This window comes from Heloderma suspectum, chromosome 1 (assembly GCF_057233095.1).
Source record: "Heloderma suspectum isolate Gila_16-S chromosome 1, 16-S_ref, whole genome shotgun sequence".
In the NCBI taxonomy this organism is placed as follows: domain Eukaryota; kingdom Metazoa; phylum Chordata; class Lepidosauria; order Squamata; family Helodermatidae; genus Heloderma; species Heloderma suspectum.
The window spans coordinates 33,783,529-33,809,327 of record NC_139458.1 but is presented as its reverse complement, the minus strand read 5'-3'; the positions used below and the strand labels follow the sequence as shown (position 1 = coordinate 33,809,327).

Sequence of the window (25,799 nt, the reverse complement as noted above, 5' to 3'; positions counted from 1 at the left end):
CCCCCAGTCCAGAAGGCTGAAATGCCTCTCCTAAAGCTAAGTTGCGACAGTAAGAGCTTTAAGCTAAAATATGCTGGTATTTTGGCCCTGCTCCTTCTGCCTTCAGCTCCACTCACCCCAAAGCATCTCTGAAATGGAATTTGGTCCTTGGGCTGAGAAAGGTTCTGAACCCCCTGCTCTAACGAGTCTTTAGTTTTTCCGACATCTTGTGTCCCATGCAAAAAGAGTCCCCCCCCAACCCCCCCATATTTCAGTTTCAAAATAAAGCAACTTAGCAAAACATCTTTGAGTCCAGTCCAAAGAACCGTGAGTAGAAAGAAAATGGCAGCAATATTTCCACACAGGCGCACAACAGGTATGGCACTTCTCATACTTCTACTTGTGCAAGCTCTCACACAAGTAGAAAAACTTCTATAGTGCAATCTTTGGCAAGTTTATTCAGAATACCCACTGTGTTCCATGGGGCTTGCTCACAGGTACATGTGCTTAGGATTGCAGCTTTAGTTTCACATTTCTTTTCAACATGCTTGCACAGGTATAAAGCTTCCCTTCTGTGCATGCAGAAGACATCTTTGAGTCTACTCTATGTAACTTAAGAACATTCAGATAAGTTATCTTGATTTACAGAATCCTTTTTGAAGTGCAGTTTCCTGTGTTTAAGAACAGTTCTCATGAAGGGGTTTTCTGAAGTTAAACAAAGCCATTTCCAGAGTGTGGAAAACACCCTTTTTTTGTTCAACAGCAGAAAGCCAGGCATAGTTCTATGAAGCCTCTTGGAAATAAAATATTAATTTAGTAAGAAGGTACTTTGGAGGTAGCGGGCTTCCAAGGAGCTGGTAAATCATGTGCCCATTTATTTGGCAGGAGATGTAACTCAGCAGTACAGCTCATGCTTTGCTTGCAGAAGGTCCCAGATGCAGTCGCTGGCATCTCCAGGTAGGGCTGTGAAAGACCCCTCTCTGAAACCCTGGAGACCTGCTGCCAATCAGTATAGGCAATACTGTTGCATAAATGCATTAGGAAATGCTGATTTATGTTTTAATCAATTGAAGAGGTCTAAACAATCAGCAGTGGGGTTCCTTTTAAAATGATATATATCAATGCAATACTTACAAAGCCTACAGGTGGCTAGCACCATCTTACAAGAGATATCCATCCCACCCCTCCCCTCCCCTCCCACCCCACCCCACCCTTCTCTCTCCCCCCCCCCACACACAGGAATACCTCTTAACATGTCTGCTGCAGCACATGCATGCACCTAAAAACAAAGAAAGCATTCCTTTTTCTTCAGAAGTAGTTTTTATTCACCTGCAAATTCAGGCTGCAATTCTATACACACTTATCTAGAAGTAAATCCCACTGAACACAGTAACATTAATTCTGAGTAAACACACATAGGATTGCACTTAATTAATATCCACACAATTAATTGACCAAGGCTGCAACCCTATGCATGTTTAGACAGAAAAAAGTCCTAGAATTCTGGAAAGGAATACTAGGAGGTTGGACTTTTTTCTGTCTAAGCATGCACAGGATTGCACCTTGAGGTTACTTTAATCAGGTGACAATTCTAGTTTCTACATCTTCACCCAAAGCAGTAGTTTTTGCCTAGAGTAAGATGGCTATAGCGTGGCCTTCAATATTAGACCCTGTAGCTAAGAAAAGTATCTAACAAGTCTCTTCAAATTTGCATTCAGATTTAAGTAGTACAACATGTTCCAAAAGGAATTTAAAAAATTACATACCTTGCGCAAGCATATTAAACTCCAAGAAGAGTGCTATGTGATAAAGTTCCATAGCTTCTTCAGCCCTCGTCATGTTTGGCTTTCCTGCTACAAGAGCCTGAACTTCACTTAGACTCCCCACTGAGGGACTACTGTGCAAAATAGAAAGGTCCACCAAATCTGTATACATACAGTTTAAAATTACTCTCACATATTTTTTTGGTATGATAGATTCATCCAGTATAATCCTCGTTGGAGTCCTTAGCGTTCGATCTGTGATTTCTTCACCAGTCCGTATTCTCCGCTGCAATAGATGACGAAAAAATGGTGACCGTGATGAAATTATAGCTTTGTGCGCTCTGAGCTCCTCATCTAAGCAGCTCTGACCTCCACCATAAGCTTCAACCAGTTCAGAATCAGAAGAAAAACTAAGAACTACATCACAGTAACACATGTAGTCTAGCAGCCCACGCATATCAACATCTAAAGAATTTGGTGTTCCAAATTCCTCACTAAGCTGCATGAGGATGTCAACATTTTGAAATCTTGAGTCCTCCATTCCAAATTCTCCTGTGTACAGGTAGTGTAACAAAGCAGAAAACATGGGCAGGTCTATGCCAGCTGTGTTGATATCCATTATAATCTCTGCACCATATTCTGGCGAAGAAGAAAGCAGGGTCTTAAAAAATGGGCACCTTGCAGCCAAAATTGCACGATGCACAGGGAAACAAGTCTCTTGAAATATCAGATCTACATCCGTGCAGTATTTAAACTCATACAGTTCTGCCATATCTTTCTGCAGTGTTCTGGCTTCTGGTCTTGCTAAACTAGCTTGTAGAGAAAGCTCTTTTAAGGCTGAAGTTCCTTCATACTCTTCCACTAATGCATTGACGTCTCTAACATCCCAGCCTGAGAGGAGCTCACGCATCTGCTTGGCATGATCAGCAGACCGGCTAGACTTGCGGCGCTTAATAAACTTCTTTTTGAGGGTGGCAAGGCCAGAGCTTTTCTTTTTCTTGTCTTGAGGTTTCTCGTGGCCATGGTCAAGGCTATACAGTTTGGATTCACAGCCATAGCCTTGATGGGAATAAGATGATGTTCCTGAAAGGGAAAGAAGGATTTTGTGCAGTTAAAGCCTAAATCTAGCATGTAAAGCCTGAATGCACAAGCTGCTGTTTCATTATTAAACTGGTATTTATTTATTAAACGCACACCTTCATGTGGTCAAGGTGACTCAACATAAACAAATTACTACAACACATGTTTTAAGCTTTTAATAAGAGCATGAAGTACAGCAGAAATGGTGGAGACCTAAAAATCAACAATCCTGGCCTCAGAAGCAATAAAACAAGAACAAGTGGGAATCATTTTACGTCAGCAGCCTTTAAATGTTTTCAGAACCGGGATCTATGTTTAGCTGTAACCTGCAATAAAGACCATTAAAAAATTACTGTGCCTATTTTGCCTCACCCCCTGCCCCATGCTTCTCCTAAAGACAAAATAGTGATGCTACTGCTGTTGTAACCCACCAGTGAAGACGAATGTCTTAGACAATCGAAACCTTTTTTAAAAAAATGTGAAAAGAAGGGAAACATGAACTATAAGAGGGAGAATTGGCTTGAACCTACAATCATTTATCTGGAATATGTGACTAAGTGGAAAAATCCTAGTTGCTTTCCTGTGGTTTTACTATTTCTGTCTATTTTACGTCTTTTCATTCTCTGGTTTTGGAGGATTACCCATGTTTGTCAGTCAGACAGTATCCTGCAGAAAGCCAATATGGAGAGATACCTTGCAAGATTCACAAAAGAAAAGAAAACAAACAAGACACAAACAATTACTGCATTCGGCTTGCATCACTTGCCAGCTTTCAAAACCTGCCTGTTCTTTTATGCACATGACCTTCTGTGTCAGTCTGGTATCTAAAAATCTGTGGCTAGTTGCTAAAATCATCATGTTGGCACCTAAAATGCTGGAATGTTTCTAGTCCCATGGCAAATATAGAGAACACTGCTTCTGTCCTAAACATTTTCTTGCTTGGAACTAGTTGAAATGTGTTTACGTAACTATATATCTGATTAAATCCAAGCCATACAGTTCCTTATGTGTGATGGTTTTCCTTGAATTTTGTACTGCTTTTAGACTCCTGTGTGCTTTTTTGCACGGGGATCACATATTTGGCCCAAATCTATAAAAAGTTCTAATCCACCAGCAAATATTATTTTTCACAGCTGCCACCAGTTTAGGGTATTCTAGACTTCCCCAAACAAAGCACAAGCTATTGTGAGGAGTACCATTTTTTAAAGAAAAGATGGAAGAGAACAGAAGAAGCCAATGTGGCTTCACAAAAAGCTTAGAGATGACCTGAAAACAAAAAAGGACACATAAAGGAAGTGGAAAGAAGGCCAAGCTACAAAGGAAGAGTACAGGCAGGTAGCACAGAATTGCAGGGATGGCGTCAGGAAGGCTAAAGCTGAGAACGAGATGAGGTTAGCAAGGGATGCTAAAACAACTAAAAGGCTTTCTTCAGATACGTGCATAGTAAAAGACAGAGGAAAGAAATGATGGTTCAGCTATTAAATAAGGATGGCAAAATGGTAACAGATGACAAAGAAAAGGCAGAGGTGCTCAATTCCTACTTTGGCTCAGTCTTCTCCCAAAAGAGGGTCTATGACCCCCCTGGCAAAGGCGAAGTACAGGCTGAAGGGGCAGGATTGCAGCTTGAGATCGATAGGCATATGGTCAAGGAACACCTAATTACTCGGAATGAGTTCAAATCTCCAGGGCCAGATGAACTGCATCCTAGAGTAATAAAGGAACTGGCAGAACAACTCTCAGAACTGCTGTCTATTCTCTTTGAGCAAGTGCCAGATGACTGGAGGAGGGCTAATGTTGTCCCCATCTTCAAAAAGGGTAAAAAGGAGGAACCTGGGAACTACTGACCAGTCGGTCTGACATCAATCCCCGGGAAAACTCTGGAGCAGACGATAAAGCAATCCATCTGGAAGCACCTTGAAAACAATGCAGCGATTACTCGAAGCCAACATGGATTTGTCAAGAACAAATCCTGCCAGATGAATTTGATCTCATTTTTTGATCAAGTAACCTCCCTTGTGGACCGTGGGAATGCTGTAGACATCATATACCTCGACTTCAGCAAAGCTTTCGACAAAGTGCCCCATGATATCCTGATGAGCATACTAGCTAAAAGTGGGCTAGATGAAACAACAATCCGGTGGATCCACAGTTGGCTACAGAATCGGACTCAAAGAGTGCTTATCAATGGGACCTTATCAAACTGGGGAGAGGTAACGAGTGGGGTACCGCAGGGCTCAGTCCTGGGCCCAGTGCTCTTCAACATTTTTATGAATGACTTGGAGGAGGAGGTGCAGGGAATGCTGATCAGATTTGCAGATGACACCAAATTGGGCGGGATAGCTAATACTTTGGAAGACAGAAACAAAATTCAAAGTGATCTTGATAGACTGGAGCGTTGGGCAGAAAACAACAGAATGACATTTAATAGGGATAAATGCCAAGTTCTGTACCTAGGAAAAAGAAAGCAAATGCACAGTTACAAGATGGGGGATATGTGGCTCAACAACACTACAAGTGAGAAGGATCTTGGAATTGTTGTCGATCACAAGCTGAATATGAGCCAACAATGTGATGTGGCTGCAAAAAAGGCAAATGCCATTTTGGGCTGCATTCATAGAAGCATAGCTTCCAAATCCTGGGAAGTACTAGTTCCCCTCTACTCAGCACTGCTTAGGCCTCATCTGGAGTACTGTGTCTAGTTCTGGGCACCACACTTAAGAAGGATGCAGACAAACTGGAGAGGGTTCAGAGGAGGGCAACAAAGATGATCAGAGGACTGGAAACAAAGCCCTATGAAGACAGACTGAAAGAACTGGGCATGTTTAGCCTTGAGAAAAGAAGACTGAGGGGAGATAGGATAGCGCTCTTCAAGTACTTGAAAGGTTGTCACAGAGAGGAAGGCCAGGATCTCTTCTCGATTTTCCCAGAATGCAGGACACGGAATAATGGGCTCAAGTGACAGGAAGCCAGATTCCGGCTGAACATCAGGAAAAACTTCCTGACTGTTAGAGCAATATGACAATGGAACCAATTACCTAGGGAGGTGGTGGGCTCTCCCACACTGGAGGCATTCAAGACGAGGCTGGACAGCCATCTGTCGGGGATGCTCTGACTTGGATTCCTGCATTGAGCAGGGGGTTTGACTCGATGGCCTTGTAGGCCCCTTCCAAACCTACTATTCTATGATTCTATGATAAAATGAAGTAGAAAGAAACAGCATTAAAATGAACAAAACTCAATGTGGCAAAATCCTTCTTCTTTGGTGCTTGGATAGTAATACTTAGAAGGGGGCGATAAACTTGCAGGTTCCAAAAAGTCCATTTTACAAAAATATGGAGCCAGCCCAAACATGCTAGGCTATATAGTCCAACAACTATATAGTCCAACCATCCATCAGAATAAAAAATGCAGACACATAACCCTGATCCACCTCTGTTTCCAATAAACTCTACATAATTAGGCCAGAAATACTGATCCACTCTTATGATGTGAATTTGCAAGGGAGAGGTCTTCCGAAAAGTCAATCAGGACTTGGCAAGCCCAGAATGACATCATACTCAGTCAAGTCGTCACAGCTCTCTGGCAGCAGATATTAGCATTTAAATTGGAAAGTCCAGGACAGAACAGATTGTCTACCTGATACCCTGCCAGGTAACCAACTCATTAACATTTCAACCTGGGTTCCAGAAGAGGAAGCTGACAGACAATCCACAGCTTGTACCCTGTGTGACAAACAAGACAAACCACAAGAAATTGAACTTCTCTACAGTCTAGCAAGTTTGCACTAATGTGTAAGCTTCACTGATGTTGGGGGTTTCTTTTTAAATGGACAGTATCAGGCCAGCATAGGCCAGCCCATCACAAAATGTCATGTTATGAGAAACTAATCTTTAGTTCGACTATTTTTATGTTACACAGAAAACTCGAAACAAATCTGATTTGTTTACATATAAATTCTTACACAGATATGCTTATTTTTCTATTCACTTCTAATAAAAGGCCACAAAAGCAACTCAAGAGTGATTCTTGCTCTCCCATACAACATTTCTTGACCTGTTTTGAAATCTATTTTACGTTACTCTGCAAGTACACCGATTAATTCACAATCAAGTACTCTCTGTATATGGATGTGTATCCAGTTTTCCCCCTGTTCAATTCCACAAATGGATTACAACTTTCTAAAAGAAAGCATAATTATATATATGCACTCAACCATCACCCCCTCTCATTCTCCCCTACACAAAGAGACCACCTGACTCCTGAATTTTAGAAGCCAGCTTAAACAAAAAGGATCTAACAAAACTTTCAAAAAATGCTCCAAAGTGACTGCAGAAATTGTTACAGACCTGCTACTAGTTGCAAACATTCAAGTAGTAATTGAGGCTTCAAGGGAAACCATCACAGGGTTTAGGATTAGATTTACCTTGAGCAAGAACAATCTTGCTATTACGTATGATGGGCTAATAAGGAGACATTATTTTAATAATGTACTTATTCCAAGTTTGTGCCAGGGGCAAAATCATGGAGTTAGAACAGAATCACCTCTGTTCTACTTTTGAAATACCCAGCCCTTAACCAGCTTCCAATCCCACAAAGGGGGAAACCTCATTTTGGTTAAATGTCTCCCCTAGCTGATCCAACCTTTTCTTGTGTGGCAACAGAGAGAAAAATTAAAATATTTTCTCCGTGAGAACCTGACCACAGTCCACATATGCTTTTGAGTCAATTATATTTTAAGGTGGTAGATGACTGCCTAATGAAACCATACTAGGGACTAACCATAGTTTGTCCAGATTAAGATGTCATAACAAGCTGTGGTTAATCTAAAATGGAAGTAAACACTTCATAACTACTCCTCCCAGCTGTACCGAAGGCATGCTTGGAAGAAGCCGATTATCTAGATCCATTTCAATCGGGCTTCAAGCCTAGGCATGGGACAGAAATGGCCTTGGTCGCCTTGAAGAATATGACGAGGGCTTTGGATAGTGGTGAATGCTCCTTCCTTGTTCTCCTCGACCTCTCAGCGGCTTTTGATACTGTTGACCATGGTATCCTCCTGGACCGCCTGGAGAGACTGGGCATTGGAGACATTGTATAACGGTGGTTCCAGTCCTTCCTCTCCAGCAGGTACCAGAGGGTAGCACTGGGAGAGGAGGTGTCGGACCTGTGGCCGCTCACGTGTGGGGTGCCACAGGGTTCCATCCTCTCCCCGATGCTATTTAACATCTATGTGAAGCCGCTGGGGGCTATCATCAGGAGGTTTGGGGTGCGGTGTCATCAATATGTGAATGACATGCAGCTCTACCTCTCATTCAAACGTTCACCAGGGTTGGCTGTGGACTCCCTGTCTAAATGTCTGGAGATGGTGAGTGGTTGGACGGGGAGGAATAAGCTGAAGCTGAACCCTGACAAGACCGAGGTACTTTTGGTGGGAGACAAGAGGAGATTGAGGGATGGTGACCTGGTGTTGAATGGGGTAGAGCTACCCTTGAAAGACCAGGTCTGCAGCCTGCGGGTCATTTAGGCTCCCAGTTGTCCATGGAGGCTCAGGTGGCAGCCGTGAGCTGGACAGCATTGTACCAACTCCATCTGATATGGCAGCTGTGCCCCTACCTTCCCGACCATCTGCTCCCATCAGTAGTACATGCCCTGGTCAACTCTCGTCTAGACTACTGTAATGCACTCTATGTGGCATTACCTTTGAAGACGGTTCGGAAGCTGCTGCTGGTGCAGAATGCAGCGTCTCGCCTGAGTAAAGGCAGCTGCCAGCGTGATCACATCACGCTGGTGCTGAAGGAGTTGCACTGGTTACCAGTTGTTTTCCGGGCCACATTCAAGGTGTTGGTTTTGACCTTTAAAACCTTATGCGGTTCCAGCCCAGCCTATCTCAAGGAGCACCTCCAGCAACACCAGACAGGCCGCTCAACAAGATCAGCCTTGGATGGCCTTCTCTCTGTCCCATCAGCCAGGACAGCTAGGCTGGTGAGGACGAGGGAGACGGCCTTCTCTGTGGTGGCCCCACTCTGTGGAACTCCCTCCCTAGGGAACTCTGCCATGCCCCCTCTTTAATGAGCTTCCACCACACACTGAAAATGTAGTTATTCAGGCAGACATTTGGGGTAGGTTACGGTATTTTTAAATAATGTTTTAATGTATAATTGTACTCTTTTAAATTGTACCATTGTACATCACCCTGAGTGGCTGGGTGACTGGTCAGATGGGCGATTAAGAAATGTAATAAATAAATAAATAAATTATCAAACAATACTCAACCATCTTAGACCTATTGAGCTTGTCATTCTTTGTTAAAGATATTGCTACAAAACCTATGTGCATTTCCAAGGCAGTATAAAACTGAAAGACAAGGAGGAATAGAAATGCTTACCTATGAATGTCTGTTGTGCCTGAGAATTCCCCCCTACCCTTGGGGAACATGAATGAGGGTAGTTTGAAGCATTAGCACCCATTTTCTTCAGTCACTCAGGCATTCCATTTGCTGGCTCATCAGCGCACAATCCCATAATCCATTATAAAACTTTTATAATGGACACAGTTCAAGCAGGTTCTTTGCCTCCATTTCTGAACAAAAAATAAAATAAAATAATGGTTACTATCTTCCCAAGTTTACAGCTGTACAACTGTACTTAATTTAGTAAGAGAATCACATGATGTCAGGACTAACACAAACACTAATAACTAATCGCATGTGTTTATTTTAAAAGACACAGCTAAATCTGCAATAGCAAAGTATGAACTTAAAAGGAAGGTTGCCAGAGGTTTTTTTTGTTTTTTTTAAAGGAATGTGTTTAGTCTCAGCCAGATATAGCCCATTGATTAAGAAAAAATACTAGCCATCTTGGTTGTGGAGGCACAGTGGAAAACAAGAGAACAAATAAGTAGCCCACATGTAACATTCTCATTCTGTGACTGCAAAACTCATGACTTGTAAAATAATGAATCATGATTTTGGACATTTGGTAATAGGATATATACATCTTTCCATTTTTTCCAAAGGCTACCCATTTCAGGCTATTGGAAATGTTAAATTTAAACATATATTTGCACTTGTGTAACATCTGAGATGGCTGGAAAGATCCTTCGTTTGACAGACACACAGTCCTGGCATTTAAACAGCTGAGCTTTTTTTCCAGCCCTGTGTAGGGCTGAGATATAAGAACTTGACTTTTTCCCCCAGCCTGACACCTGACAGACAGATTCTCATCATGGTATGTTGCTGCTTGTGATTTCCTGAATTGCCCATGACCATAACAACACTGGTGCCAGTGGTTTGCTTTACTAGAATCTGTGTGTTTGAATGGTTTTAAAGGAATTAAGGTTTTCTACAGACGGCAAAGGCCTGGCATCCTACAAAATGATGATTCATTGCCAGAGAGGGCAGGGGGAGGGAGAAAGAAAGGGTGTTCCTACTTGCCCATGTGCATGGTTTGTGGTACTAGTGCCCAAAGTTGCATGCTATCTTAAGATTTATTTATTTTTGCTATTTCACTCACCCATTCAGTCTTCACTGTTGTTAGTATTCTGTTAGACTCCCAAGTGCTCTAAGGAAAGGTGTGGCTTCATTGTTTCATGTACAAAATCCTACATGCTGCTGTAATAAGACAGCACATTTTCTAGGTTTGTATATTGCAACTGTTACGTGGACTCCCAACCACAGGTATGCCTATTGTTTGCAGAATAGGTGGGCAAAAATCAGCATCTTTTATGTCTTTATAAGTTACATAAGAACACTACACCTGCAAAACTGAAAAATAGGTTCTAGGAACTGGAATTTCCCCAAACACCTTGTAACCCATTGTGTATCAACTCTTCTTAGTATTTTTGACAAAGTATGTATCTATACTGTAAACTTTGTTTTTATAGCAAAAGTGGCTTAACAATTGCATGCTTATTAACAAAAAGCTAATGGTGAGTAATGGTTGTTTTCATTTTTGTAGCTCTAGCCTGAGGAGTTGCTTCAGATGCAACAACCAGAAATATATGAAGCTGCCTGATAACAGGTCAGATGATTTGTCCATTCATCTAGCACAGTATTCTCTTTTATGACTGGTAGCAGTTCTGCAGGGTCTCAGGCAGAAAGGGATTGTTTCCTTCACCTACTATCTGATCTCTTTAAGCACAGATGCCAGGGATTGAACCTGGGACATTCTGCATGCCAAGCATGTGCTCTGACATCAAGCTATTTTAAGTGACACCCCCAACTAATATCCTTTTTTTATTCTGATGCAGAAAGTGCCTTACCAGTTCACACGTCACACTGCAATTCCTGAGTTGTTTAACCTAGGAATTGCTGGGGATGAGTAAAGTGATGAGCACACTGCCTCCCACGTGCTCGCCACTTTAGCTTTTAATTAACAATCCAGGAATGTCCTGTTCCTGGGTTATTTCATGACATGCACATCTGGAAACTCTAGGTTGTTTATGGGTTAAACCAGTGGTAACCCAACAATGAACCATGTTTTCTGGGTTCACACATCATAAAACAAACCAGGAACAGGGCACTCCTGGGTTGTTAATTAAAAGCAGAAATGTCAAGCACGCAGCTCATGCACTCCACTTGTCTGCATAGTTCCTGGGTTGAACAACCCAGGAATTGCGGCTGTGATGTGTGAACCGGGTCTATGAATCTGGAAATTCCTTTTGTAATCTTTAAAAGCTTGGCGGGGGGGGAGGTGCTTCCTTGGTAAATAAAGAATGGGAGTTCCCAGACTATTTCAAATAATGTTTAATTCCCAAGCTAATGTTCCTTCTCTGGCTGGAGGAAATAAACATATTCAATTAGTACTATCACCACTAGGGCCAAAACACTGTAAAAAGAAGCAACGGTGAAGAACCACTTGACTCAACATTCATTTTACAAAAATCTCTCAGGTGTGACAGATGAGCTGCTCTTTTCTTGCACAGTTATAGCAATAGTAATACAAGACCTTTGTCAAGAACACCCTAACTGCCTCGCTGAGTAAGATCAAGGTCCACCTAGTTCAGAAGTAAAAGAGGGTTAATAAAGTAGTGTTAACTTATCACAGGAATGTTTAAATGGCCAATCACATTAGGAATAGCTATAATTCCTGTGGCAAATGGCAAACTATTTCCATGACCCAAGGTTATTCACATAACACCAGACACTGCTGTTATACACCGGCACCATATATACTGAAAGCCAGCCTTAGCGACTTTCTAATATGAAGCCAGCAGTTCTTTATGAAGAGAAACTTGACAGATGCACAACTTCAGCTACCTTTTGAGCAGGGATCTACTCCCCCGGCCCCAGTCACCATCATCATGGCAAAGGGAGACAAGAGCAGCCACAGCCTCAGCCTTCGTGTCTAGCTTGGAGCTCAAGAGTGAGCAGGGATCATTCTCACAGTTGCACTGAGCTTTGAAGGGCCAATGCAACAATGTAGAATATCTCCACCCCCCCTCCAGCTTCAAGCTAGGTCTGGCTGACTGTTTGCCCAAACAAGCCCCAGCCTCCCTCTCTCTAGCAATACTCTTGGCGGGCCAGTATTAGCACAAGTTCCTGTTCCACATGCCCCAGTTCAGGGACTAACCATTACAATCCTGTGCATACTTACCTAGGAGAGAACATAAATGAACAAAACACGAACACTTCCGGGTAAACATAGCATTGTGCTGATGGTGCCTAACAACCACAAGTTTTGACTTGGTTACTAAGGTCTGACAAAATTTGTGTAACCAACTTTTGACACACAGATCCACGGAGATAACCTTGAAACAGTTATTGTGGACCTCGAGCTGAAGGCAGGTTTGAGGACAGGCTGATATATTTTTTTGGGGGGGGGTTAAAGTCAAATGTGCCTAGAAATGCAGTGACAGCACCCAGGAATTTAGACCATTAATTTAATCCTATGTAGAACATATTGCTAGCTCCATTAAAAACACATGCCAAATAGTACTGATTCCTAGGAATTTAAAATATTTCTCTAACCCTTGCATCCATGTTTAAAATTTATCCTCCTTCAGCTCTTTAGCTTTTGAAAGAGGGGCATAAACCCTCAATAACATTGTTCAATTAATTCTTAATCATAAATATATGATGAGATATTCAACACCGTAAACCTCTTTTACTGTTAAAGAGTGAGGAAGTGATGACTCTTCCCAAACAAATGCAATACTCAGCCCAGAACAAATGTACGGAGTGAACACAATACGCAAATGACTCTCCCCAAATTCTTAACAGCATCTGAACTCGGTACGTTTAAAAATTAAGTTGTAATGCAAACTGTATAAAACCTCATTTGGGGCAGATGAACTTAAATAGGAAACACAAACTGTAACCAGTCAGCATCTTGGTCTACTTGTCTACAACAAGTATCTCAGTTTTCTTAAAAGTTCTTACCACTTCTCACAACTTTAGAATGTCTCAGAAAACCGGCAATAATCTGAGGCATCTTGGCTTACAGCCAGCAGTCTTTAATTTAACAAAAACACTGTGTGCAAACCGGGCTTTGGGTAACAGCCATGCTTTTGTATACAAGTTTCCTCTCATCGCCAACATTTTCATACCATTTTCTACTGGAACTTCAAAGAGATTAAATGACAAGGTGCAAAACAAAAAAAAACATACTGTGCAGCCAAATATGTCATATTTCACTTTCTTCCAAAGAAGGGCATTCTCAGACAAATACTAAAGTAGCCAAAACTTCAGATGGACTCTTAATGTGTAAACTAGTGTTATTTAGACAGATGGGGTTTGAATGTTATAATAGTATGTGTCAAAAGGAAAGGGGGGGGGGGCAAATGATCCAGAAGTACTACACTAGTTCATAACTGTTTCCAGTATTGTTTATTAACTTGTCAATAAAACAAACACAAGTGTCCTGTTCTTCTAGCAGCGTTGAATATACCCATTACACTAGCGCTGCAAATCTTACTATCATTCCCCATGCCCTCCCCCATTCCCTTGCCTACCGCTGTGCAAATATGGTAGAACATAGCAGGCTGTCAAGAATGACGGCCTGTTTTCCACCATAATATTAGGCCAGGCAGTCATGTCTGATGTAACCACCTGGGATTGTGTGTTATCAAGAGGCTCCTCGGCCCTTCGCTCAAGGCCAGGCACAGTCCCGGCTAAGTGGGGAGTGCTAACAGCCTCTTGGAGGCAAGGGTGGTCTGCGCAGGGGCTGAGCCAGTGATTGGCTGAAGGAAAATCTGCCCTAGGTTGCCAGGGCTGGCTGGGCCTTGAAAGAAAGCTGAGGTAGAGGCATGGTGTCTCCCTTCGTCCTGGTGGCTCTGGACCTGCAGACAGCTGGTTGCTATCCGGGGAGATCCATACTTAGGTATGCAAGGATAGGCCAGGTAGTTTTATTATTTTTCTTGGGTGTGCGTTCATGAAGCTCTCTCTCTATAGTTGTAATTTGGCTTTGTACCCTCTTGTGTAACTTGCTACTTCCATTCTTCCCTTTCCGTCTACTCCTTTATTTTTATCCTAATAAAGCTTTATCCAGCCTTTAGTTGGTGTGAGTTTTCTGCATAACCTCAAGTACTAATTTCAGTGCCTCTTGGCTTAGGAGGGTGGCTATTGGGTATTTTGGGGGACTGAAAGGCCGGGTTTGGCCAGTCCTATTTTTGGAAGGAGAGCTGGGATCGGGTCCTGAGTGGTCCTACCTTGCAGGGAGGCTGGGGCTAGTCCTGGCAGGATCCTTCACAGAGGCCAACGTGGGGTACTGGGTGCCAAAGTGGGATGGAGGCCCATGAGCCTGGCTATGGCATGGAGTCAGACCCACTACACTGCTGCCTTGTCCGTAGCTTATTAGACTATAGAAAAAAGCCACCCAAGGGTATGGAAAGCTGCAAATGTATTATAGTATACACTAAAACAGGGGTGGGCAAAAGGCAGATTGGGATCTACTGGTAGGTCTCCGGGTGATTTGAAGTAGGTCAGTAAGGGTTATGAACTCCCAACTGTTAAAGATAGCAATTTTTAGGCCTACGTTAGCATGTCTGATCTGTAGAAATTCAGATGTAGATTTATATTGGTGCATGCTGGTCATCCCAGTATATGGTTCATGGGATTCAGTCGGCAACTGGATTTGCCCCCTGAGCCACTATTTTGCATTTGGCTCCAACTGGTGGGCCTCAGAGTTTGAGCAAAAACAAAGTAGATCCCACTAGCTTGAAGTCTGCCTTCCTGTGAACTGAAGTACACTCATACACTTTGGACTTGGACACACATTCCAGAAAGGCTGGCTACAATTGTGGCAGAACCTTTATGAACCGAGCAAATCAAAATTAATGAAACAAATGAGTAAGACACAGTTTAGAGGGCTGTGTTATTGCCTTTCTTACCACACAACACTCTCCTCAGATTAAATAGAATTACATTTATCTTATAGTGCACTGGTGGGGAACCTGTGGCCCACCGCCTCATTTCATGCAGCCCAAAGACCTTCTCTGGATGCTGAGAGCCCACTCTTTGTTCAGGCTGCAAGATGACATGGCAGTGGGAAAAGAAGATCCAGATAGTACAGCTTGGAAAGAGAAGAGAAAGGGAGTGTCGGGGAGAAAAGAGTGGCTCTGCCCACCATAACTCTGGCTCCACTTACCATTGGGTATGGCCCCCAACTGACTTTCTGTGGGTCAACGGCGCTTCATAGAAAAAATAGGCTCCCTGCCCCTGCTACAGTGGTTATTTGAACATATGCCACTGTTCTATGTTGCTGTTTTAGCTGGATGGTGATTTGTGCCTCCTCACTTCAAATTCTCTACAGCACATCTAGTGCAGGGGAGGATCTGTCATTCAACAGCTTGTAATACATTGTAACAGGTTTTCTGAGCTGGATAGACATTTTGATATTGTCCAGAAATGGTCCAAAACTGAAAGCTGGAATGTATGGCAAATCTGAATATATGGCAAAAATGGAGGAAAGTAGCAATCTAAACGTCTCTTTAAAATTCCTCAAAGGTTGCAAGCACCTCCTGGAGAGTCATCAGGTTAAACAAATATGTCACATCTGCCCCAGCCCATGTTTTTGCATGTAAAAATCGGTAGCTTTTAAGCCCTGAGTTGGTGCTGTCTAGTGAGAATATGAATCAAATCCATGGTGCCAAGCTAAGCTCTTCTGCTGAATGCTTGTTGTTGTTCAGTCATTCAGTCGTGTCCGACTCTTCGTGACCCCATGGATAGTGTGGCTACTGAGATAAGTATAATTTTGACATGGGCAAACTAGGAGAAATATTTTTCTAGCTTAACCCAACTAAGCTTGTTTGGTGTCGTTCTGAGGAGGGAGAAGCTTGGGAATAAATCTAGTACATTCATACCTCTATGATCCCAGACAATCTCAGCAGTCTCAGGAACTTGCTCATCTCTCCACTCAAGCTCAGCTCACATTAACTTAGATTCATATATATGTAGGCAAAGTAGAGGCTAGGCTGTAACACACTGGAGCAAATAAAGGAACAACTAGAGGTAAATATGTCAGCTACAGATGAAACATCATTGAGTTCTGGCATCCACTTTTTAATTTTCGATAGTTAGAAAATTTAAGAACTATGTGAATTATTGATGGGACTGAAGAGAAGAGAAAGAGATATAAGACTTATTTGTCATTTTATTCTGTAAGATCATGCTAACAAACAGCATCAGCTAGTTCTTCCTGGCAAGATCAGCCAAAAGGCATCTTTACCTTTTATAACTTAGTTCTAATTACATGGACAACTGCATTCTTCTACCAACGTTCCATGTCAGATAACATTATCTGTCTCAAGGATTAAATGTCATTAAATCTGTACTATGAAACATCAAAGCCATGCAACGGAGTTTTAGTATCCCCAAATCAATACTTATTTCTGAAGCAGCCTTATCAACTGATAGCTGAAACACTTATCATAAAGACAAACACATAAACACCACAATTTCTAACTATGGACAGTAAGTATCCAAAGGCCACTAACATAAATTACATTGCCAGAAAATCGGTGGGCCAGCTAGCGCTACTGGCATTGCACTATAGTTGTTTACACTACTGCAATATAGTAGTTGCACTACTGCAACTGCTAATATTTATGTTAGCAGTTGCACCGCATTGGATACTTTCTTATGTTAACAAACAGTGGTAGAATGGGTAAATCATTAAATTCCATCAATTCTATACTAGTGAACAGCCAGAATGATGATGCAATTACACCTTTCCCCTAGTATGCTCTACTACAAACATAACCTAAAGAACTAGTTCTTACTAGTTTTTCTAATATTGCTGGTCAGAAAATGCCCCCAATACAGACCATTCAGGTAACCTCAAGGGGAGGATGAGTAGGTGCCAGCTATCTACTTAAAAGTTATAGGGCTTTATATCCGATGCTGCTGCTGTGCCTCCACTAAGTATGTTGCACTGGTGAGACCCACCACTGGTGCAACAGGAAGCTACTGCTTCCTAGAGCAATCCCAGAGATGAGAAGAAATGCGCATTTCCAGTATGGGACAGGTCAGTGGAGCTTCCTTCTCCTAGCTCTGCTGACTTGTTCATGTCCAGAAACAAACATTTCAGTTAGTTTCTGGTTGCTTTAGGAAAAGCTAGCTTCCCATTGTGCCAACAATGGGTCCTACTCGCACAAAGGCAGAACTGGATACTGCCTGTAGAATGATCTTGGGGTTTGTTCCTCCTTGTGGTCCACATATGGGGTCTGCACCTGTACAGAACAAACTGTTCCAGTGGCTCCCCAAATAACCATAGGAATAATAAATACTGCAGTTTACTTCTGTTCTCTTCCTTAAAAAGGCTGAGAAATCCAAAATGTGCTCAGAACAGATCTGGGCTAACAAAATGTGGCTTAAAAATATATATTTTTCAAAAGGAAGCTACTTTGCACCTTTTCCCAATAAATGTCTGTGTAACCTGAGACCCTAGAATACAGCATGGCATAGCCTAATGAAATCTTAACGACTTCCTCCACTTCCATCTTAAGATTGAAAAATGCTACAGCTTAATTCTATGCCCTCCCTCAAAAACATCTCATTAAAAAAAAGTCTTCAACATCCAGTTCTGTGTAATCTGAAAGCTTGCATACTGTATTGCAAATACTAGCTGGTCCCTTTAAGTCAGGGGTGGGCAGCTGTGTTTCCCCCTGCCTCACTCCTGCCAAGGGCCTAATGTGGTGATGGGAAGTGAGTTGAGGGCCACATGCACAGGCACACACCACTCTCTCTCATGCACACGCTTTTCCCTTCCCCCGCCTCAAAACTCAAAGGCTAGGGATGGGCCACTGCCCTGGGGTGGGGGGAGAAGTGCAGTTTAAATGGAGAAGACCCATATGTTCTTTAAGTCTTTTAATCAATACAATTCTATTGTCTATTTAAATACAGCATAATAGTTATTTAAGACTGCCTTTTGTCTGGCATCTAGGGAATTCATGGTTCTTTTGTTACCCGAGTAGTATCTGTTGACATAAAGAGACAACATTCATCACAGCTTTCTGATAGAAGACTATTATTTTTAGCCTGGCTGCATTCTTACATTTCTCTCCATTAACTAACTGGTCTTTCACTTCTTTCAGTCATCCAAATTATCTTATTTCACATCATTCCATTAACATTGAAGATGGGGGGATCCTATTTAGAGCTCATTTATACATATTTATTTAGCATTTATTAGACAATGCACAGCTATGGTTCAGTTCAGATTTTTCACATTTTTCACTCATGAGTCCTCTTGACCATCCTTGATACCTACATGTGCACATACAAGCAGTGTGCGAATAAGGGCACCATGGGTATGGGCCAAACAACAGCTTCTGCGATTTCACAGACTCCCAGTCTCTAAAATCACATAAGTTGCTGACAACTAACAGTCATGATTATTGCCCTGTGCAAATATTACATTCTCACAAATGGCCAGAACAGATCATGTGAGAAATAAACAATGCCTCAACCAGGCTCAAGGAACATGGTGCAGGGGCATGGTGGTTGTGGAGAAATGTCTAGAAAAGTAAGAGAGAGAGAGAGAGAGAGACAGAGACAGAGACAGAGAGTATTCGTAATCTTGAAAAAAAAAATCAAGACATAAATCGACTCATCTTACCATGGGTAAAATGGGTCTTTGGATTGTGATAAAGGAATATGCCGGAGAAAGTACCCTCAATATTTTCAGGTCTGGCCTCACCTGCTGCTGGAATACGGGCCCTGACAGCTTTCTATTGAGGCAATATGGACCTTGGGCTGAAAAAGGTTTCCCACCTCTGTGTTAGTGTCTTGTTTCCTGGATTTCAACTTCTGTATTACTGGCTCCTTTCTTAAAAAAATAAGGATGAGTTAAAATCTGCCAATTAAAAAAAAAAATGCTATTTGTATCCTGCAGTTATTTTGACTATGTTTTAAGAGTGCTTGAATGAAAGATTCCATCACAAATTGTAACTATTATAGGAACTGCATAGCTGAAAATAAGTGTGCATACAGATACCAAAACCGTCAATCAGATGATACTTCACTCTCCTTCACTCCACGTCCCAAATCACTGCAAGCAGAGTGCAAGGGCTCACAAGATGTGCCATTCTAGAGTTTGTTACTTGCTTAATGTTTTAAAATATATATTAGAATAAGAATGGCTATTTGTGTATTATAATAGAAAAGAAGAAGCTTCAAGAGAATATTTCTTCCTAGAATCTGAAGTGGACATACATAATGAGACCAGTTTGTCACTTGCACTAAAAAGAATCTGCCAGGTTTAAGCCCAAGGGTAATTCCTTGCCTTTCAGCACTGCCAGATTACAAGAGTGTTATGATTACTAAAATAATCATATGTGCTTGCACAGAATTCACCAACTCAAATAATGTTTTTAAAAATATAAAATGCCATTTTAATTTACATATTAAGTTACCTTGTTCCTTTAATGTGGTACTTCTTTCTTTTATGATTTTTCCATAATCCTTTTCTATATACTGGACATCTACATGTTGTTTAAGTTGACTATATACAGATGAAGTGTTTTAGTGCATATGAATTGCTCATCATCTATCACAGATGACCTCAGCCTAGTTTTAGAAGCCTGTGTAACAGCAAATGAGATCACTGTGTTATATCTTTAAAAGTGTTGCAGTACTCAGGTGCAGGACCGTGGACCGAGTTTCCAAAACATCACTGAGAGAGGAATCTACTGATCAAGACACAAGCAATTTAGTTAAGAGTAATTTTAGCTGTTGAATATTAACTTGAATTTTTGCTTACTTTCTTTCTCTATACAGAGGAAGTTATGGGCAGCATCCAATACTGCACACAGTGGGAACCCAGTGGTTTCTGATGTAATCAGAAACAAGCTGAAATGCTCATTTCCAGAAGGGAGCTCCGCTGACCAGCCCTGTTCTGAAAACAAGCATTTCTGCCCATTTCTGGGGTTATTTTTAGAAGCGTCACTTCCCTGTTGTGCAAGCTGCGGGTCCCACAAGCGGAACAGAACCAGCAGAGGTAGAGTGGCCCCATTGGATACTGCCCTATGTCTTCCAAATTTTCACCGGGTGGCCCTTCCTAGAGTTCTGAAATGATCCTTCCTTTTTGCTTAGCTTGAAGGGGGAAAAGATAGCTGGAAAAATAAATCTTAAATAAAAAATCTAGGAATCAGTATACAAATGACAATTTATTAAGCTCCTATGGAAATATTTTCCATTTAAGTAAAAATATATGCTTCACAATAATACTGTAGTAACATTGTTCAGAAAATGAAGGCAAGAGGTAGTATCCAATATTAATCCTATGTAGAATAGACACACTGGCTATCTATTTGCTACCGGGCCAGGTTTAAGGTATTAGTACTAGTGTACAAAGCTCTAAACAACTTGGGACCAGGATATCTGAGACAGCGCCTTCTTCCTTACCAACCTGCCTAGTCACTAAGGTCATCAGAGGGCATGCTCCTGGAAATACAAGGCAGTTCCACATGGACCCATGGCCTACTGGAGTCCACCAACAAAAGAGCCTTCAGTGTGGTGGCCCCCTTCCTGTGGAACTCCCCGCCTTTGGAGGTCAGGCAGGCACCAACGTTGTGTTGCTTCCAGAGCCTCCTGAAGACACTGTTATTTCAGGAAGCCTTCCTTGAGTGACCAGCTGAGGTTTATTAAATTCGGACTTATCTGAACCCATTTCTTTTTAAAATGTTTTAATTGTTTTAACATGGTGTTTTATTCTTTTATCTTTGCTGTTCACTGCTCTGAAATCTTTTGATGTGGAGTGGTATATAAATATTGCAGATAGATAGATATGAATGGGATTTAATGTAGTTGTGACTAACTTAAGTCTCATGCATTTGAATGGGTCTACTCTACATAGGACTAACATTGGATACTACCAAATGATTTCCTTTTCTACTTAAATATTCTGGGCATGATCTTGCCAAAGTTGAACACTTCAATGTCCCACCAATTTCAGTGGCAATATTAAGCAATAAAAGTGCTCAACTTCATCAATGCATGAAGAAGTCAATACTGCTGTCCACACTGCTCTTTAGACCACAGGTGACTAGTGAGAAATACAAGGCAGTTCCACCATCATGCAAATATTTGGCTTGTCTTTTGTGGTACTACTCTGATCTTTAAATAGATAAACTTTCTTTTAATTGAACATATGCCAACACTTGATCACCAGCTTAGCTTCCCAGTTCTGTTTATCTTCTCAATGTGGTGCACTCCATCACTGAAAAGCAACGTTTCTTAAGCTGACAGGCAGAACTCTTTAGATGTGGCAAGGAGAAAACTGATTTGCATGCCTTATTTGAAGTAGTACTATGAACAGTCAAGGTTCAGGTTTTCTCAAAGGGTGGGTCACGACCAGAGTGGAATGGTGATTCTGTAAATGTTGTGAATCCAATATTCTAAGACTAGAGTGGAAGGGCACATTCCTATGATCCCTGGGAGGTCATCACAGGGGCCTTAGGATATTGCAGACTTTCCTCTCCACTGGTGGAGAGGAAGGTGTGCCGCCAAAGGCATTCTCATTGTAGCAGCAGAAACCTTCACCACTATCACTCTTCCACAAGTGCTCTGCCATTCATAGGGGGTCTTGGGGGCATGGCATGATGGATCAAGGAAGGCCTTAGATCTGCAGGGTCCAACGCCCTCCCATTCACCCAGCATGCCCCTGACAAGGGAGGACAACTATGCCAGATCTGGACCTGGTATAGTTATTTTTCTTTTCATTGGAAGCAACCGGAGGGATTTTTTTTTTTTTTTAAGATAAACAGGGAAGAAAAAAGAAAAAAACATAGAAAAAAGCCTCTCTCTCTTCTGCCCTCACTGATGTGAGATCAGCAAGACACAGGAAGGGGAGACTGGTCTGCCACAGATTCTCCCTCACCCTACCCCTTAGGATTCCTCTGCCAATGGCATTTTCAAAGGTGTGACAGATTATAAGTGGTATAGTCTTGTGCATAGGAGCCAGACAAGTGTATTCAATGAGGTATAAATAGGCTGGCATGGACAGTAGTAAGACCAATGCCCATCCCCATTCAGCATTTTGTTTCCAGCAGTGGCCAGCCAAATGTTTTTGGGAGCTCACAGGCAGGGGGATATTGGTGATAGTTCTCACCTATTGTCCCCAGCAACACTTAATCACCACAGCGAATTTACTCTGAATAAGGAGGATCCATTTAGCTGACCCGGATAATAGCCACCAATAAGCCTATACTCTGTTTTAAAAAAGAGGTTAGAAAAAAAAATCACCACTGTCTCCTAAAAGTGAATTTCATATAGTAATTACGGGTTACATGAACATTTCATCTGTCCTAAACCAATTTTACAGGGTGATCTGAGGATCTACTGTCATGAGGGACAGAGAAAGGTTTTCTTCTCCCCGCAGAAGTTACAGAATTGTGAACTACTATACCCTCCCTTAGTTATGCTTTTTTTCTTAAACTACAAAAATCCTAGCCTTTTAAGCCTTTCCTCACAGTCAATTTAGATCCCATCAGGTTATGTGAAGTTAGGACTTCTTGGCCTAATGTATGTCACTTTACACTTACACTGGAACTCATTTGTTATTCTGTTGACCATTCACCCAGTTTATAGAGATCCTTTAAGAGCTCTCAACAATCTCTTTGGGGTTTCTCCATCCAAAATAATTTGTTGTAATCTGCCAATTTGTCTATCTTACTGCTCACCTCTGACTCCAGATCATTTATGAATAACTTAAATGACACAGACCCCAATATAGATCCTTGGGGACTCCACAGCTTATTTAATTACATTTGCTATTCATTTTCTGGATGCCATCACTTTACTCCTTTATAGCTACAGAGATTGAATAAAGGCATATTAAATGTCAAGTTCGCAAGATTTGGAGATGAGTATTTCCCCTTAAACGCTGCATCTCTTCCCAAGATATTCTGTAAGGAGCATGTGCTGCACAGCACAATACATAACAGCAATATCAAATTTCCAGAACACCCAAACTCACTCCTCAGGGATTTTGTTTGTTTGAAAACACATTGTCTTGCATTTAAAGTAACCTATCATTGGTATATTAATCTAACTGAACTACTGCAGGAGATAAGACACCAAGAACAAAACTGCTTTATTTTCCATTTTCTACTTCTCACTACTAAGACTTGTTATTAAACTAACCTGAATCTGAAAAAGTCACTGAATAATCTGGTCTGACAAGAATGGAAAGAGGAGTATTCCATTTTATGAGCATGGCCAATAGCTTACATGAACACTCATTTACACCAAAAAGCTGTGTTAGTCTCCTATTCCTGCTATGTACAGCAAAGGGGTCCAGCTAGGTATAGTTTCTTATCTCAGAGAACACAGGGGCATTTAGTACACATAACTGCATCCATACCCCTGCCTCGGTCTTTCTTCCCTTTCCCCTGTAGTTTCCTCCTGTAAAAATCTGGATTAAGTCCTTAAACTTAACAAATAGGATGCTTGCTGTTAGCATACTGAGTGTCTCATTTTGTTCTGTCTTGGAATGAGCACGCCCTACTAGCCCAGTCCCTGTCACTTTGAAAAATAGGTCTTAGTACAAATAAGCAATTTTATAGACAAATAAAGGGCAGTTGGAAGAAAAAACCAGCAGACGAGATCCCTAGAGACACTAAGAACTCTCAGCCTATTAACTAAACATGGCAAATTATGATCAAACAGTGTACAGACCTGTCAGAACTGCTTTAGAAGCACACAGTTGAGAGACTAGACTATTTTGACAAACACATCTCATTCTGTCTGCTTGCATTCTCTTTAAAGTGATTTTAAAATAAGGAAACCAACTGCATATCTTTAGTACATTAACTTTAAAATTGACACTTGTTAGTACTATTGTTTCCTGAAAGCCAGAAACAAATGGCTGGAGTTTAGTCAGTCCTGCAAAATTACCAGTTATGTCAGTCCTGTGGACTACTGTGATTTTTATTTATGTCCAATAAGACTTAACAAGACCCTGAAAGGGGGCAGATTCTGAAGCACATACAACACAACCCTACACATGTTACTCATAAGTAGGCCTGATTGAGTTCAATGGGGTATACTCCAAGTTAAGTGTGTATGGTTTGCAGGGTGGGGTTCCTCATCAACTCTGTCATGTATCCATGCTCTCTTGATGGCAAATGTTTTCAGCCATGCCACAATATATTACAACTTTTCTACATGAACTCTTATTCAACCAAACCCTGAAATTTTACAGTTTATTTCTATATAACCAAAAGAAACAGGTGGTATACAAGATCACAATGCAAAACCTATAGTGGGAAGACACAAGAAGTACACCAGATCTTTTAATAAGATCCTGAGAGCCAGGATCTGCAGGAGAAGTCACCACCCACCCCCTCCGGGGAAGAGGGTGTGCCTGCTGCTGCTTGTTGCTGCCACCACTACCGCCGCTGCTCTCCCTGTGGACTTCTGCCAGGCAGACCACAAGTACCTGCATGACCAGGCCCCCAGGTACTGAGTCAGCTGTGCTGACCACTTCCACCTGTGCCCTCCTGGAAGGGCAATATAAGCTGGCTGGCTGAGGTGGCCTAGGAGAGCCAGGATCTGCAGTGGAAGCCACCACCCAGGGAAGAGAGTGTGTCTGCTGCTACCACTGCTCTCCCTGTGGACTCCTGCCTGGCAATATTTGTAAGGGGATGCATTGTTTTGTTTTTTGTTTAATTGTTGGTGGGGGTAGGTTTTGGGGGGATTCCATTGTGTTTTTAGGGGTGGGCGGCCTGCCTGATAAGCAGGAGCGAGGGATGTGTCCACTTGATGGAAGCAGTGGGGGGAGCGTTGGGGGCCAGAATATACAGAGGCTGGGCAGCAGGTGCTGGTGGAGCGCTAGGGGCAGGCCATGCCAGGTAAGGGGAACAAGGGGGAGATGTGTAATATCTGTGTCCTGTTCCGGGCCTGTCCAGAGCCAAAGGATGGCTGGGGGAGGCGTGACTCCATCTTCTGGCCTTCGTCTGCTGCTCTGCAATGCCAGGTCTGTTACCCAGAAAACATCCCTCATCCATGATATGGTCCAGGATGAGGGTGCAGACCTGGCATGTATTACAGAGACCTGGCTGGCAGAGGCTGCTGCTCCAACTCTGGCAGCCATGTGGCCAGCTGGATTTTCATATGCACAGCAGCCAACAGCTGGGGATCGGGGAGAGGGAGTGGCTGTTATCTACCGGGAGTCCTTGGTCTTCACCAGACCCCCTCTCCAGGAGACCAAGGTTGCTGAGTGCACATACTGGAGGTTGGGCCTGAGGGGCAGTCTGGGGATTCTGCTTGTGTACCATCCACCCCGCTGCATGACTGACTCCCTGGCCAAGATGCTTGAGGCGGTCACTGACATGTGTGTGTGCAGTCCCATAACTTTATTGGTGTTGGGGGACTTCAACGTACATTCGGAGGCCATCCTCACAGGAGCACCTCGGGACTTCATGGAGACCATGCCTTCCTGGCAGCTGTACCCTATTCTAACTGGGCCCACCCATGTAGCCAGTTATGCACTAGACCTTGTATTTGTTTCTGGAGAAGCGGGGGGTGATCTGGAAGTT

General features: G+C 42.3%; 1 protein-coding gene across 3 annotated transcripts in view; it reads right to left on the bottom strand.

Moving 5' to 3' along the window:
- Window positions 1-25,799, bottom strand: part of BTBD7 (BTB domain containing 7) — a 78,667-nt gene that overhangs the window by 41,915 nt on the left and 10,953 nt on the right. The window contains exons 2-4 of one of the 3 annotated variants that reach the window (XM_084840249.1): window positions 9,208-9,401; window positions 6,459-6,544; window positions 1,746-2,825 (exon numbers count right to left, since the gene is read on the bottom strand). In XM_084840249.1, coding sequence (XP_084696375.1) covers window positions 1,746-2,825; window positions 6,459-6,544; window positions 9,208-9,257 — 1,216 coding nt within the window. In that variant the 5' untranslated portion in view covers window positions 9,258-9,401. Of the gene's footprint in view, window positions 1-1,745; window positions 2,826-5,857; window positions 6,011-6,458; window positions 6,545-9,207; window positions 9,402-25,799 lie in introns of all 3 variants that reach the window. The other 2 variants (XM_084840266.1, XM_084840257.1) reach the window with 2 other exon arrangements.